The 15,631-nt window shown below is 38.2% G+C and overlaps 1 protein-coding gene across 3 annotated transcripts in view; it reads right to left on the bottom strand.

Annotated features, from left to right (window-relative positions):
• dlg5a (discs, large homolog 5a (Drosophila)) overlaps positions 1-15,631 on the bottom strand; it is a 240,053-nt gene that overhangs the window by 14,032 nt on the left and 210,390 nt on the right. For all 3 annotated transcript variants that reach the window (XM_051923726.1, XM_051923727.1, XM_028795545.2), the window contains 3 exons: positions 10,254-10,402; positions 9,243-9,413; positions 4,202-4,398 (listed from right to left, as the gene is read on the bottom strand). In XM_051923726.1, coding sequence (XP_051779686.1) covers positions 4,202-4,398; positions 9,243-9,413; positions 10,254-10,402 — 517 coding nt within the window. The remainder of the gene's footprint in view (positions 1-4,201; positions 4,399-9,242; positions 9,414-10,253; positions 10,403-15,631) is intronic.

The following is a 15,631-nucleotide window of genomic DNA, read 5'->3' as shown; positions in this document are numbered from 1 at the left end:
GAGAAACAGCAACTGACTAAAGGACTAAAGAACGATTAATAACCACATAAAACCACGATGCTGGATTTTGTCCCAGCATTTTCCGGAGATTTAGGACTTTTTCGGCGGAACCCTTGGCTAGCACTCGAGGAACCCTGGTTGAAAAACACTGGTATATGGCATTCATTATCTGAATCACAATCTGATTGTATGGGTGGTTACCTACCAGGTAACGCTTGTGGTTGGTCTGCAAGTCGGCAAACATCTGCCACGGTGCCCTCTTCAGTTGCGAGAAGCAGATCATAGAATGTTGCCTAGTTACCTACCATACAAACAGATTGTGATTCAGACTACGAATGCCATGAATGTAATTACCCCGATCTACATGCTGTCAAATAAACGAACCACACACCGTGGCGCAACGTAAAGAGGTTTGATCCCCGAGAGGGGGTGCAGTGAGTATGTAAGCCTGATGAGCCCAGAATTAGGGCGAAACACGTGTCGCGTACTCTTTGCATTATTTGGCAGTAAAACTATGCATTCTATGATCTGCTTCTCGCAACTGAAGAGGGCACCGTGGCGGCAAACCAACCACAAGCGTTACCTGGTAGGTAACCACCCATACAATCAGATTGTGGTTCAGACTATGAATGCCATGAATGTAATTACCCCGATCTACATGCTGTCAAATAAACTAACCACACGTCATGGCGCAACATAAAGAGGCTTCGCCTCTGACGCTGACGTCTGAGGTTCGATCCCCGAGAGGGGGTGCACAGAGAGTGTGTACGCCTGATGAGCCAAGAATTAGGGCGAAACACGTGTCGTGTACTCTGTGCATTATTTGGCAGTAAAACTATGCAATGTTAGTCTATATATCCTCCCTATGGCATTTGCCACTTGATTGACATACAGGGCGGACAGTCTAAGATCTCTTTTCTTCTAACACACTGGTCATCCCCTACTGCAAAACTCCGGCTGTGATCTAGTTAGCCTTCCACTTTATATCGACTAAAGAAGGAATTTAAAAAAAAAAAAAATTGTTTGGGTAGGGTATGGGCTGGATGTGGAATTGGAAGAGGATTTTTTTTCTCACAATGTCACAATCGAAGTTCATTTGTCTGATCTGTCAATCTATCATTGCTATTTCAAAGAAGGAAAACATGGGAAGCTACTTTCGAACTGATTATAAAAACTATGACACTGACTTCCTTCCGAAAAGCGATCTGAGAAAGAGAAAGGAGAAGGAACTAAAATCGCAGTTAATCGGACAGCCGTCATTTTTCACTCGGCTGAGTTCAAAAGCAAAGGCACACACACCGAAGCATCATTCTGGGTGAGTCACTTGATCATTAAGCATAAGAAATCCTTCCAAGATGGAGAGATGATAAAAAAGGCCTTCGTTGAGACAGATGGCTAGGGAGAAATTCCTGCTGAGATTTCAAGACCCCTGGCTGGAGAAAAAGGAGTTTCTCCTTGTCATTAAACATACAGAATACAAGCAACTTAATAACGATCAATGACCGCTAGACTTGGCATTTTTTTTTCCGATCTGACCAACATGTTGAATGAGCTTAATATACTGCTGCAAGGAAAAGAGAACTCCATGGTCAATATGATTAGCTCAGTTAATGCTTTCAAACGAAAAATGCAACATCTGTCCTCAAAGCAGCAGCGCCTTGATTTGGGAAACATCCAAAACCTTGTGTCACAGCTGGAGACACAATGGAAGGCGTGTGCGCAACTTGACAGCATACGCTACACAGAGCAGATTGAAAATTGTCTGTCAGACTTTGACAGATGGTTTCAAGACTCAGCTTTACTTGAGCCAATCGCTACATTTAAGTGCTATCCATTTAAGGAAGATGTTGAGGGTGATTCACCCGCATCAAAAACTGCAACACTGTTTCACCTAAAACTCCTCTACAGTGGAGGATGAGATTTTGACACTACAGGATGACATTCAGCTGAAGTACTGGGCTCATGGACAGTTTTGGAACTTACTCACAGAGGAAAAGTACCCAAACATGAGGAAATGTGCTACCTCCTTGACTGCATTATTCGGCTCTACTTATTTATTCAAGTCAGCCTTTTTCCACATGAAGATTATTAAATCCAAATACTGTAGTGACCATAAATGTATTGAATTGCTATTGTACCATAAAGGTTATTCAGTTATGCAAGGTACGACAACATATATTTTATGTATAAAGTATACTCAGTATATATATATATATATATATATATATATATATATATATATATATATATATATATATATATATATATATATATATATATATATATCACGGCATTCGTAGTCTGTGTCACAATCTGATTGTATGGGTGGTTACCTACCAGGTAACGCTTGTGGTTGGTCAGCAATCTGCTAACATCCGCCACGGTGCCCTCAGTTTGTGAGGAGCAGATCATAGAATGGTTGAAATAGTTTACTGTCAAATAAATGCAAAGAGTACACGACACGTGTTTCACCCTCATTCTGGGCTCATCAGGTGTACACACTCCACTGCACTCCCTCTCGGGAATCGAACCTCGGTAGGGCACCCCTGATCTCTAGATGATTAGAGGTCTAGCATGTGGATCATAACAATTCCATCAGTAGTTGCAAGTGTTTCTCAGAATTCCACCCGTCAGCACAATCATCATCATCAATTTAATGGACATTTTGTGGGTTTACTCAGGTTATTTAGTTGTCTACCAAATCTTCTCCTTCACTCTCCACAGTTCTGGGTATCCTTTGGGTTAGACCCAATCTTTTCATATCATCTGAAACAACTTTCAGTCATATCTTCTTTGGCCTCTATCTTCACCACATCCTCTCCACCTCCACCTTGGAAGACCTCTTCACACAATTATCCTCTGCTTTTTGCTGCACATGCCTAAATTACCTTAGTCTGTTTCTCTTCAGCACAACACAGTATCATCTGCACACCCAGTCTTTCTCTTCACTTGGTATTTATCTTCTTCTCACTCACTCCACATATACATCTGTGTCCTTTCAGACTTTGCTTAGTGATCTTTTATGTCTCACTCCCATAGATGATATTACTCCTTACATAATAACAACAACAATAATAATAATAATAATTCTTTGCATTTATTTCCTGCTTTTCTCAACACTCAAAGCGCTTTCCACACTGGAAGGATCCAGGATGTGAACCCATAATCTCCATACTGCAAGACAGCAGTGCTATCACTGCGCCCCCTCATAACTTTGATAAACTTTACCCAGCAACGCCAGAGATAATCCTTTAGCAGTCAGAAATGACGACAGCTCCCAGCATCTCTTCCATGCACCTCTCATCCTGGCAATCACTGCTGTGTCACACCTCCATGTACTTTATCACTTACTATTGATAAATCCTCACATTTATTTACATTAAACTTTACCCACTACATATCTGCCAAAGAAAGAATCATATCAAGGACAATCTGTAATTGTTGTGCTGAAACGAGGGTATCTGGTAATCCAACTACTTTAGTGACATCAGCAAACTTAACCACCTTATAAAGGACCTGTCACAAAACATTATCTTTCCAGCAATTTTAAATAAACTTAGTGAGTCAGCAGCAGTTGTCTGTCTGCTCTTATGACCATCTGTCATAGAGTTTGTCTTCCCTGATGACTCAGTCAGACTGGTCTGTGGCTCTCCCAAACTAAATGAACCATGTTTGATTTTTGTCTTGAGTCTTGGGGGTCAGCCTGTGTGTGTGTGCGAGAGCTAACAACAATGCCACAAGAAATAAATGCTGGGGTTTTGGAACATGCAAAAACAAAAGAGATTCGTCTGTCTGATGTATTGTGTTTGCTTTACCATATAAGAATAGAAAAGGCAGAAAAAAAAGAAGACGACTAAAACTGAACTTGTCATACTTGGGAAACATTCAAAGACACTGCTGCTCTCAGATAGAACGTTAATTGGCTGTCAGCATTCAGCGAGCTCACAATACTGTGAAAATCTGAAACTGCACTGGAATGGATCACAGAATTGTGTAATTTGTCAATTTCTACTCTGTGTAATCTGACACTATATCAAAGCCATGTTACGATAATTATGAAACCCGTTAATTCATTATAAACCACTGCCAACAGTTTAAAGAGTTTTTCATTTTTGTTGAATAATATTTTCCAAAATATTTTTCTGGCTTTATATAAAGCATATAAATACTAAGAGGCTGTGCTAAACACTGCCAACCTCACCTTCCAATAGTGGTATTGAATCGGTGCTTGTGGTATCAAGAGCCAACAGGTCTTTTCCATCTTTGGAACCGCTGCGCTTATGTTTATGTTTTCTTCTAAAAAATGATCTCCGTGCAGCTGCTGATAAAGTTTTACTTGTGCCATTTTCATCTTTAACTTCTGACATGCTATGTCTCCTGTAAAACTCCTGATCCATCCTTTCAGAGAAAAGAAACACATATTACATATAAATATGCAACAAAAAAGTAAAAGTACTGTAATAGAAGTTCACTAAATTAAATCTTGTCGTCTTTCCAAAGCTGTACATGGATAAACACGATTGTTTTATTGTATTTGTTTAAGAACATATTATATAAAAACCACCAGAGGGCAACTGGTGGTTCAAATAATATAAATCCACCTAAACAAAATGAAGCAATTTCAGGACAAAGGTGTGTTCCGACTTAAGGAGAAACCCTGTAAAATAAACATGCCACAAAAAGTATGGCTCAGCAGTCTTTTGCAATAGAATAATGTACTTATAATTATTTTTATTATCACTAGCTGTGTTACCTTGCTTCACCCAGGAAAAGACAATGGGCTTCAGTGCAATCACCAATGAAGCAATGAAACTCACTTGAGGAGTCACACACACACCTGTGATGGAAACTGTTCCAAACATTATGGTGTACTGAAATAAGGGGATCATTATAAGAAGTGTTGTAATGTGTACATGGTGTGACCAAAAATGTATGCAAATATCCTTAAATTAAAGTGTTCAATGCACACTTTAGTCTGGTCTGAATTGTTTAATTTGTAATTTTAAACTGTGCAGCAATGGGGTTAATCAAGGAAAAATGTGTCTGTCCCCAACATTATGGAGGGCACTGTATGTATTATACAATGGAAGTTAGCAAAGTGAAAGTTGGCTTCAGGTATAGGTTTTTAGTTTGTTCTCTCAAGAATTTTATTTTTAGTTTACCACCAGTCACATGTTCATAGGGTAAGAAGAATGTAGTACAGTGATCCCTCCTCCATCGCATGGGTTGCGTTCCAGAACCCCCCGCGAAAGGTGAAAATCCGCGAAGTAAAAACCATATGTTTATATGGTTATTTTTATATTGTCACACTTGGGTCACAGATTTACACAGAAACACACGAGGTTGTAGAGAGACAAGAACTTTACTCAAACACTGCAAACAAACATTTGTCTCTTTTTCAAAAGTTTAAACGTGCTCCATGACAAGACAGAGATGACAGTTCCGTCTCACAATTAAAAGAACGCAAACATATCTTCCTCTTCAAAGGAGTGCGCATCAGGAGCAGAGAATGTCAGAGAGAGAGAGAGAGAAAAAAGAAAACAATCAAAAATCAATAGGTGCTGTTTGGGCTTTTAAGTATGAATGTCAGAGAGAGAGAGAGAGAGAGAGAGAGAGAGAGAGAGAAAAGCAAACAATCAAAAACCGATAGGTGCTGTTCGAGCTTTTTAAGTATGCGAAGCACCGTGCGGGAAGCATATTGCTTGACATGCAGCCGCAAGTAAGCCCAGCAAGGAAGGGAGCAAAAGGTAGTCTTTCAGCATTTTTTAGACGAGCGTCCGTATACTCTAGGAGTGCGAACAGCCCCCCTGCTCACACCCTCTCCGTCAGGAGCAGAGAATGTCAGAGCGAGAGAGAGAGAGAGAAGCAAACAATCAAAACTCAATAGGTGCTGTTTGGGCTTTTAAGTATGTGAAGCACCGTGCGGGAAGCATATCACGCAACAAAGTAACAAGTAAGCCCAGCAAGGAAGGGAGCAATGTGAAGGTAGTCTTTCAGCGTTTTTTGAGGATCGTCCGTATCCTCTAGGGGTACGAACAGCCCCCCCTGCTCACAATATATTTGAGGAGTTTTATTTAATATGTAGTACGTGCTCAGATTGGGTAGCTTCTCAGCCATCTGCCAATAGCGTTCCTTGAATGAAATCAACTGGGCAAACCAACTGAGGAAGCATGTACCAGAAGTTAAAAGACCCATTGTCCACTGAAACCCATGAAACACCGGCGAAAAATTCGCAATATACTGTATATTTAAATATGCTTACATATAAAATCCGCGATAGAGTGAAGTCACGAAAGTCGAAGCGTGATATAGCGAGGGATTACTGTACTACAATATTTTTTGTTTTATTTCACTAATATGGCTTTACCGTGAAAGCTATAGCCAGGCAAAGTCATGTTTCATGTCATGTTTAAATTTCTAACAGTCATGTTTTTCTTTAACTTGTTACAAACAGTAACAATGTTTACAGGTTGCACATTTACATGGTGGATTCAATTAATTGAATGTCAAAGCATTATATAGAAAAGAGCATTGAAAAAAAATAATGTCAAGTATGTACAACATGGACCACTGACAGAATCTACAGCTGTTAACGTGCAGGTAAGGCTGAACACATGGGGTGTAATAAAGCAGACACCTAGCACTCATATAAACAATATAGTTAACAACAACTGTAGTGTCGTCAAACCAAAATAACACAGTAATCTTTATAATAACATATTCAAAATATAATAACAGCACATTTTGTGTGCTCCTTTATCTGTTAATGTTAATTATTAACAGGCTAAAATGTTAAAAAATAAAACCTTATTAAAACAGATCACCTTATTTTTAAAAGGTTGTAACAATTATTAGTCTGATTGAGTTGTCGATCAACTACAGGGAAATGGGAAGGAAGAGAAGATGGTGGAAACTGTAGAGGGGTAAATTATATAATACTACAAAAGACAAAAATACAAAAGTGTCCTGTTTCCACTTCAATGTACATAAATGTAAATTATCACGTAATAAAGGCTAATTTTGTCATGTTAAATATTGTAATTAAATAGCAAATTAATTACTTCAGAACTACAATTATGTGCGGTGTTCAGATTTTGCGAGACAGTTTTTTTCACTATGGAAGTGAAAAGATCAAAATCATGTAATCAAAGTGGCTACAGCTACAAAGGACAAAAAATTGTGGGAAATTGACGTGCAAAGCCCCACCCACTGACCTGTGCTATCTGCATGCTGAGAACTTGAAAATGCAAAATGGAAAATTAAAATTCAATGAGCAGCAGGTGGCACCAGTGCTTATCTGCACTTTACTTTTCATTTTTGCAACTTCACTGCTGCTCAGGCTGAAAATAAAATTGCAAATGGTGTTATTTCATTTAATTTTTTAATTTTTGCAGTCTTCTTGCATATAGATTTTGAAAATAAAATGAAATAACATTTGCAATTTCATTTTTAAATTTTGCAGCATTTTTGTGCATAGACTTTGAAAATGATATTGCAAAAGAGAGACTGCATTTTTATAATTTTAATTTCCTTTTTTTGCAGAAAATACCTCCCATAACGGTGATAATGTAATATAACACAGACAAAGGATTTGTGGCGCTGCTAAAGGTTTGACACCCATGTGAGCAGCAGTAATAATGAAACAAAACAATAAAATAAAAAAATAATGTACACAAAATAACACAATGTGCTAAGAATGATAATAAAAAAAAGATAAATCAAACAATATGACTTAAGGGACTTATTATACAATAATATACATACAGTCATGTTTGAATACATACTGTATTGTTGGTCTGTCTTACGTTCACATCTACTTACAACTGGTCCAGGTGTGTGTTTTTATATATATATATATATATATATATATATATATATAATCTTAATACATAATTCGCCTGCCTCCTCACTCACGTCCATCCGAAGCCAAATGCGCAGTCGCATCTTACGTTGTCGAAACGGGCTCTTTGTCTAGTATGTATATATATATATATATATGTATATGGACACGTTATGGACATCCGACATACGAACGGGGTCGCAGCTGCTCCTTCATCTGTCTGGGGGACGCGACGCAGGCTCCTCACTCAGTAACTGCCGCTCCGTCATCTCCAGACTGGGGACGCTGCAAGAGGTGGCTGGAGGGGGGCAGTTTCACTGCTTGCGCAGTGTAGTGTCCCTTGGGTGGCTCTGCTTGATGAGTGGGGTGATGGGGGCCGCACCCCATTCATTCTCAGTGGCGGCTGGGTGCACAGCAAGCGCTCATGTGCAGGACGGAGGCTTGATGGGGCTGAGAGGGGCGGTTCGCTGCCCGCCCACCACGCAGCTGCAGCTACTGCTCCTGACTGGATGGAGGCTGGATGGGGCAGAGGGGGGCGTTTCACTGCCCACCCACCACACAGCCTTGCAGTGTCCCTCAAACGGCTGCCCCATTCATTCTCGGTGGGCGGCTGGTGATGCTGCAAGTGGTGACCCGGTTGTGACTGAACGGAGGCCATTGAGGGTGAATGTGTGCCTTGGGTGGCTACCTGTTGAATGGGGGCCGTGGTGGCCGATTCACTACCCGCCTTTGGCCACACCTTGTTTGCTCTCGGTTGGCTGACGCTGCAGGCAGCAAGTGCTGTGCAGAAGAGCTCATCTTAACCTTTTGTCTTCACCCTTCAACAATGAAACACAAATCTGATGCAAGTGCTGGTGATACAATAAAGAAGAGAAAAACCATCACCATGGAAAATAAAGTAGAAATAATGAAAAGGTCAGAGAGAGGTGAAACTCCATCATTCATTGCCAGAGCACTTGGTTACAGTTGGTCAACAATAGCATTTATTAAATTTATGTACCTGTTCCGACTTACATACAAATTCAACATATATATAAACCTACAGTCCCTATCTCGTACGTAACCTGGGGACTGCCTGTACACACACACACACACCTATATATATATATATATATATATATATATATATATATATATATATATATATATATATATATATATATATATATATATATAAACACACAAACACACACACTCATTTTTATATTGCATGCTATTTATATTTTTGTGTGCACATTTGCTTGTAAGTGTGCATCTTTATTTTGGTAAAATACTGTCAACTGTTCTGAGTTAACAAGCAAGTCAAAATTTCACTGTACTGAGTACAACATTCACAAAAGTATACATAACAATAAATGTGAACATTACCAACATATAAATACATAGTTAACATGAATCTCACATGTATTTGCTGGGGATTTGTCCACGTTCAAGTTTTTGAGCATTTTCATCAAGTTGCCAAGCCATCCAAAATCCAAAATTCCCATTAGGCAAAGTATCATCAACATAGAGTATGTCGTCCTTCTTGAAACTCAAATCTTGTTCTACTTCTGCTACTCTGTCATAAAGTGCTCTAAATAGGAAAGAAAAAGGAATTTCATGCCACACTTTGGATCTGGAGAAAAAGACACTATAATACTCATGCCATATGCTATGATTGTCAAGAGTTACATAATCTTGACTTTTGACTTCAGTTTGTTTTGGATGCTGAATGGGGGTTTGCTTTAGCAAAAAAAATAAGACACATGAAAATGTTACATTTTGTTTATGCAAGCTAAACGCTTGATATATTATTAGTATGCACTTACTTGTCCCTATATTAAAATATCTTGAAAATGGAGTGTTTGGAGGGGAATCAGAAAATAGATGGGAGTGCCCCTGATAGTGCTATCCATTCATTGTTGCATTATAAAATAGTGCAGGTCAGGATGGCTTCAGTAGTTTAAATCTCAGGGAGTTAGGACAGATAAAGAATTTAAACATTTAAAAATAAAATTGTAAAATTCATTGTTAATGCAAATTTTGATTATGATACGGTCAAACCAAAATTTGAAAAATACTGCACTGCTGTTCCATTCCTTTAAAGTCTGTCAAGTATTATTACTAGTTAAGTGTGTTGGGCACATTTATAGTGCATCTGCAGCTTTATTTCAAACCAGCAAGTAGGCATTCAGTATCTTATATAACTACTAATGCTAACGTTCTTGTTATGTTTATGAATATAATGAATTTGTTGAAGAGTTCCATGAATGAAAAGGAAAGATAAAGGCATATAACAGTGTTATTACATAAAATATAAAAAAAATGTTAAAATGGCTAGAAAGCAAAAACAATGCATTGTTAAGAGTTGACTTAAGAAATACATATTTTAACAATAAAAACAAATAAATCAAAATTATTGCATATAAAATACCTTATATAGAAGCCATCACCAGGTAAATCCTTGATTTTAGTGAAATCATCGATTCGGTATTGAACCTTCATGACGACTGATTCTGCAGGCTTTAAAAGTTCAAGGTATGCCTCTTCAGCAGTTTTATTTTTCATATAAACTGAACTATACTGTACAAAGCAAAACAGAGTTTTAACATAGACTACTTACAATATTCTGAAGATAAAGAAAATCTGTTTGAGCAGACATATTTTATCCAATTTTGAAAGTAACATGCAACCCAATACACAGAACTGCACAGGTTTGGGATATAAATATAAAAAGTGATTGTGTTTTCTATGCAGCACAAGAAGCAAAACAGTACACTCAAACCATTTTAAAATAGGAAAAGTATTTTTTTTATAATTACATTGTATTTTTAAAAGTGCCTATGATAAGTCAAAAATGATATTTTTCTGTATGTTGCATTGATTTAAATTTTGAGGGAAAGGAGGTATGGGATGTAAATAATATTTAATAGAAAATGTGTTACCACTACACAGATACATGTAACAATCCTCATCAACAATCTCTGTGGCCATTAAATCTGGAAAAATACCACACAATACCGTTGTGGAATTAATTTTCAATGACCATCAAAATGTATTAAAAGTTAATCCAAATGCTCTAAATACAATATAGTGTCTGTGCTCTATACACCCTTACAAATTTTTTGATTCTTTGGTTGGTAATCCTCAAACAAAAGATATTTAGTTAAACTAATCTGAATTACATTTATGTACAGTAAAAAAAATACAAACTGAAATTTTTTAAATCATTAGAAATCCATTATTATCCATCAATATTATTATAAGACACTATTGCTACCTTAGTGAGATTTTCCCCATTAAAATAGCAGGCCAAAAAATGATTCTGATAGGAAGTGTCAGTTTAAAAGATAGAAAAGTCTTTACTCAGAATCTTAAAGGGATCTAAGTCAAAATGTTAAGCCTTGGTTGAGGTCTATAAAACACAGTAAATTCTGCAGTTGGATATTACATCTTCCTATTAAGCCTCCATCCTGGTTTGCCAAAATACCAACATGGTAATGCCCAGATCTCTCACTTACAAATGTTCCATTTACTACTTTAAACCCTAGGGCAAATTCCTGACAAACACCTTGGCTTATACCTAACCTAGATAGGATTCAAAGACGCAGAGTTGAATATTCATGTTCAACTTAATGCCTAGATGTGATATTTCCTCTTCCTCCTTTTTTGACTATCTTCACTTGACTCCCATTCTTTACTTATTTTTTCTTGTTCATTCTCTCCCACCCTAAAGCATTTAAACCAATATCCTTGGGTTGTCAGAGGAACCTACCCTTATTTAAATAATTTTTAATTTATTTGACATCCACAATTTACATCTTTGAAGAAACTTTGTATAATGTTAGGAGTAGGACTGATTCGTCCTCTTTTTCTAAGCAAAAACAGGAATCCCTACCTAAAGGCAGTTGTTGACCCTCAAACTTAAGCATACTGAAAATTCATTTACAATGGGGGATGGAAGTATCTGCTCTTATAGTGCATCCGGAAAGTATTCACAGCGCAACACTTTTTCCACATTTTCTTATGTTAGAGCCTTATTCCAAAATGGATTAAATTCATTTTTTTTCCTCAGAATTCTACACCCAACACCCCATAATGACAACGTGAAAAAAGTTTACTTGAGATTTTTGCAAATTTATTGAAAATAAAAAAATTGAGAAAGCACATGTACATAAGTATTCACAGCCTTTGCCATGAAGCTCAAAATTGAGCTCAGGTGCATCCTGTTTCCCCTGATCATCCTTGAGATGTTTCTGCAGCTTAATTGGAGTCCACCTGTGGTAAATTCAGTTGATAGGACATGATTTGGAAAGGCACACACCTGTCTATTCAAGGTCCCACAGTTGATAGTTCATGTCAGAGCACAAACCAAGCATGAAGTCAAAGGAATTGTCTGTAGACCTCCGAGACAGGATTGTCTAGAGGCACAAATCTGGGGAAGGTTGCAGAAAAACTCCTGCTGCTTTGAAGGTCCCAATGAGCACAGTGGCCTCCATCATCCATAAGTGGAAGAAGTTTGAAACCATCAGGACTCTTCCTAGAGCTGGCCGGCTATCTAAACTGAGCGATCGGGAGAGAAGGGCCTTAGTCATGGAGGTGACCAAGAACCCGATGGTCACTCTGTCAGAGCTCAAGAGGTCCTCTGTGGAGAGAGGAGAACCTTCCAGAAGGACAACCATCTCTGCAGCAATCCACCAATCAGGCTTGTATGGTAGAGTGGCCAGACGTAAGCCACTCCTTAGTAAAAGCCACATGGTAGCCTGCCTGGAGTTTGCCAAAAGGCACCTGAAGGACTCTCAGACCATGAGAAAGAAAATTCTCTGGTCTGATGAGACACAGATTGAACTCTTTGGTGTGAATGCCAGGCGTCACGTTTGGAGGAAACCAGGCACCGCTCATCACCAGGCCAATACCATCCCTACAGTGAAGCATGGTGGTGGCAGCATCATGCTGTGGAGATGTTTTTCAGCGACAGGGACTGGGAGACTAGTCAGGATAAAGGGAAAGATGACTGCAGCAATGTACAGAGACATCCTGGATGAAAACCTGCTCCAGAGCGCTCTTGACCTCAGACTGGGGCGACAGTTCATCTTTCAGCAGGACAACGACCCTAAGCACACAGCCAAGATATTAAAGGAGTGGCTTCAGGACAACTCTGTGAATGTCCTTGAGTGGCCCAGCCAGAGTCCAGACTTGAATCCGATTGAACATCTCTGGAGAGATCTTAAAATGGCTGTGCACCGACGCTTCCCATCCAACCTGATGGAGCTTGACAGGTGCTGCAAATAGGAATGGGTGAAACTGGCCAAGGATAGGTGTGCAAAGCTTGTGGCATCATATTCAAAAAGACTTGAGGCTGTAATTGCTGCCAAAGATGCATCGACAAAGTATTGAGCAAAGGCTGTGAATACTTATGTACATGTGATTTCTCAGTTTTTTTATTTTTAATGAATTTACAAAAACCTCAAGTAAACTTTTTTCCCGTTGTCATTATGGGGTGTTGTGTGTAGAATTCTGAGGAAAAAAATGAATTTAATCCATTTTGGAATAAGGCTGTAACATAACAAAATGTGGAAAAAGTGATGCGCTGTGAATACTTTCCGGATGCACTGTATGTGAATTAGTGATGATGCTCAGGTACTAAGGTCCATTTAAAATATGTTTCACTGGTGTGGTAGATTTGTATCATTAATTGTAGATCTTTTTCATCTGGTGATAAACATAAAACAAAATACTAAGGTGGAACATGTATATCGAGACTCTCACAACTTTAACCATACTAAACTAAGAAAGATTTTTCCAAGATACAAACAACCAATGGGAGTCCTGACTAGAAACTCTGGATCACTGATTCTGTGCTGTCTTTGAAGCTTTTCAAGACACTTGTAAAGGAAACATCAGTCACACTGTGCAGAATAATGCTAATGTCACATTATGTGACTTTATATCATGGGGCATGTCAGATTTGCAGATCAGTAGCTAATTTCATTGCTGCACCATGTTTCATTTACTGACTGAGCACCAATCTTCTGGTGCAGTTTTTTCTAAATGCTAGCGTGCAGTCTGACAGAGCTGGTGCTATATGAAGGCTTAATAGCTGCATATAGCACCCATCTCAGCCCTTTATTTCTTTTTTCCATTCTGTTATGGTATGTAAATAATGAGACACACAAGCTTCTCATTTGTCTTTGAGGTCCATAATCCCCGTCCTGACACAGCAGGCACTATGCAAAGCATTAATAGCTGCAGTGAGCTCAGCCTCAGTCTCAGTCCTTTATCTGTTTTCCATTCTGTATTAGTACGTAAAACATGAGACATCAAACTAGCTTTTGTTTTTGAAGTTCAAAACATGTGCATTCATTATTGCTCTTTGATGCATGCTATGCATCGTACTTCCGGATGAATATTCATTGGTTGTCAGCTCTCTTGCACACACAGCCCACCCCTCACCGCAACGTGAAAATCAAACCAGTTAATAACGTTCCATATTCTTTTACAGGCTCCTATGGAAATTGTTTTGCAAATTCAAGACATTACATGAGCTTTTTCGAATATGATACCTACGCATTGCTTCACAATAGAGTGCAGACCAGTGGAATTCTTTACTGGATTCACGGTTTCACTCATCTGACTTGTGTCACAATGCAAATTGTTAAGAGTTTTTATCCCTTCTACTGCTAGCTATTCTGATTAATTTTTTTCTTGCTGGGCTGCCAAGATTTGAATAATGATCACATTTTGAAGATTCTATGTACTTTTATATCAGCGGTTCTCAACCTTTCTAGTGCCGCGACCCTTTAATACAATTTCCCATGCTGTGGCGACCCCAACCGTAAAATTATTTTCGTTGCTACTTTATAACTGTAATTTTGCTACTGTTATGAATCGTAATGTAAATATCTCATATGCAGGATGTATTTTCATTGTTACAAATTGAACATAATTAAAGCGTACTGATTAATAACAAAAATAATATGCAATTATATATTGTGAAATATCTATTTCTAATTACAAATAAATTAAACTTTGTCTTTATGACTTAAGTTTATTTGTTTTTCTTCATTGTATATTAAACTGTATTCACCGTATACTTGTGTGAAAATGTGAAAAGCATGGCGTAGCATGGGTAACAGTCTTAATATAACAACAGTAAACTACATTGCTACAAAATTGTTGCGACAGTATGCGTAAAAAGCTTCTTTCTCACCAGATCAGAAATTCTCGGGTCAGTCTTTGCAAGAGCACAACGAAGATCATCTTCTGCAACAAGTCTACTTCTGTATTTATACTTGATAACCAACAAGCTGAAAACCCCTGTTTCGCAAAGATATGTTGTTGGAAATGGAAGAAGAAGGCGCAACACAGTTTCAGACAAAACAGGATATGACTGCAAACACTTGATCCAGAATTTTGTAACTGACATTGAAGATAAATCATTTCTCGCTGCATTGCTGTTAATGAGTTCAATGAACTCCTCTTGTGCTGTCTCAGGAACATCTTCAACTTTGACTGTGAATGGACTTCTGGCAAGTGCAAACGGGATGTCAGGTAGATTTGGAAAGTACAATGAAATTTCGTCCGCAAGCATGTGCAAATGTTCTTTCACAGAAATTATCATTGTAATCCTTTTGTCAGGTTCAATGTCATTTTCCTCAAAGAAAGCAGATAAGGTGGGCAACATGTAAATTTTATTTTCATCCAATTTTTTTTGCCAAAGCTGAAGTTTCATTTGGAATGATCGGATCTTTTCAGACAAATCGAGGCATGTTGCACTTGGTCCTTGCAGTAATAAATTTAACTCATTCAAGA

Source organism: Erpetoichthys calabaricus, chromosome 2 (assembly GCF_900747795.2).
Source record: "Erpetoichthys calabaricus chromosome 2, fErpCal1.3, whole genome shotgun sequence".
Classification (NCBI taxonomy): Eukaryota; Metazoa; Chordata; class Cladistia; order Polypteriformes; family Polypteridae; genus Erpetoichthys; species Erpetoichthys calabaricus.
This window is presented reverse-complemented; position numbering and strand designations above follow the sequence as displayed.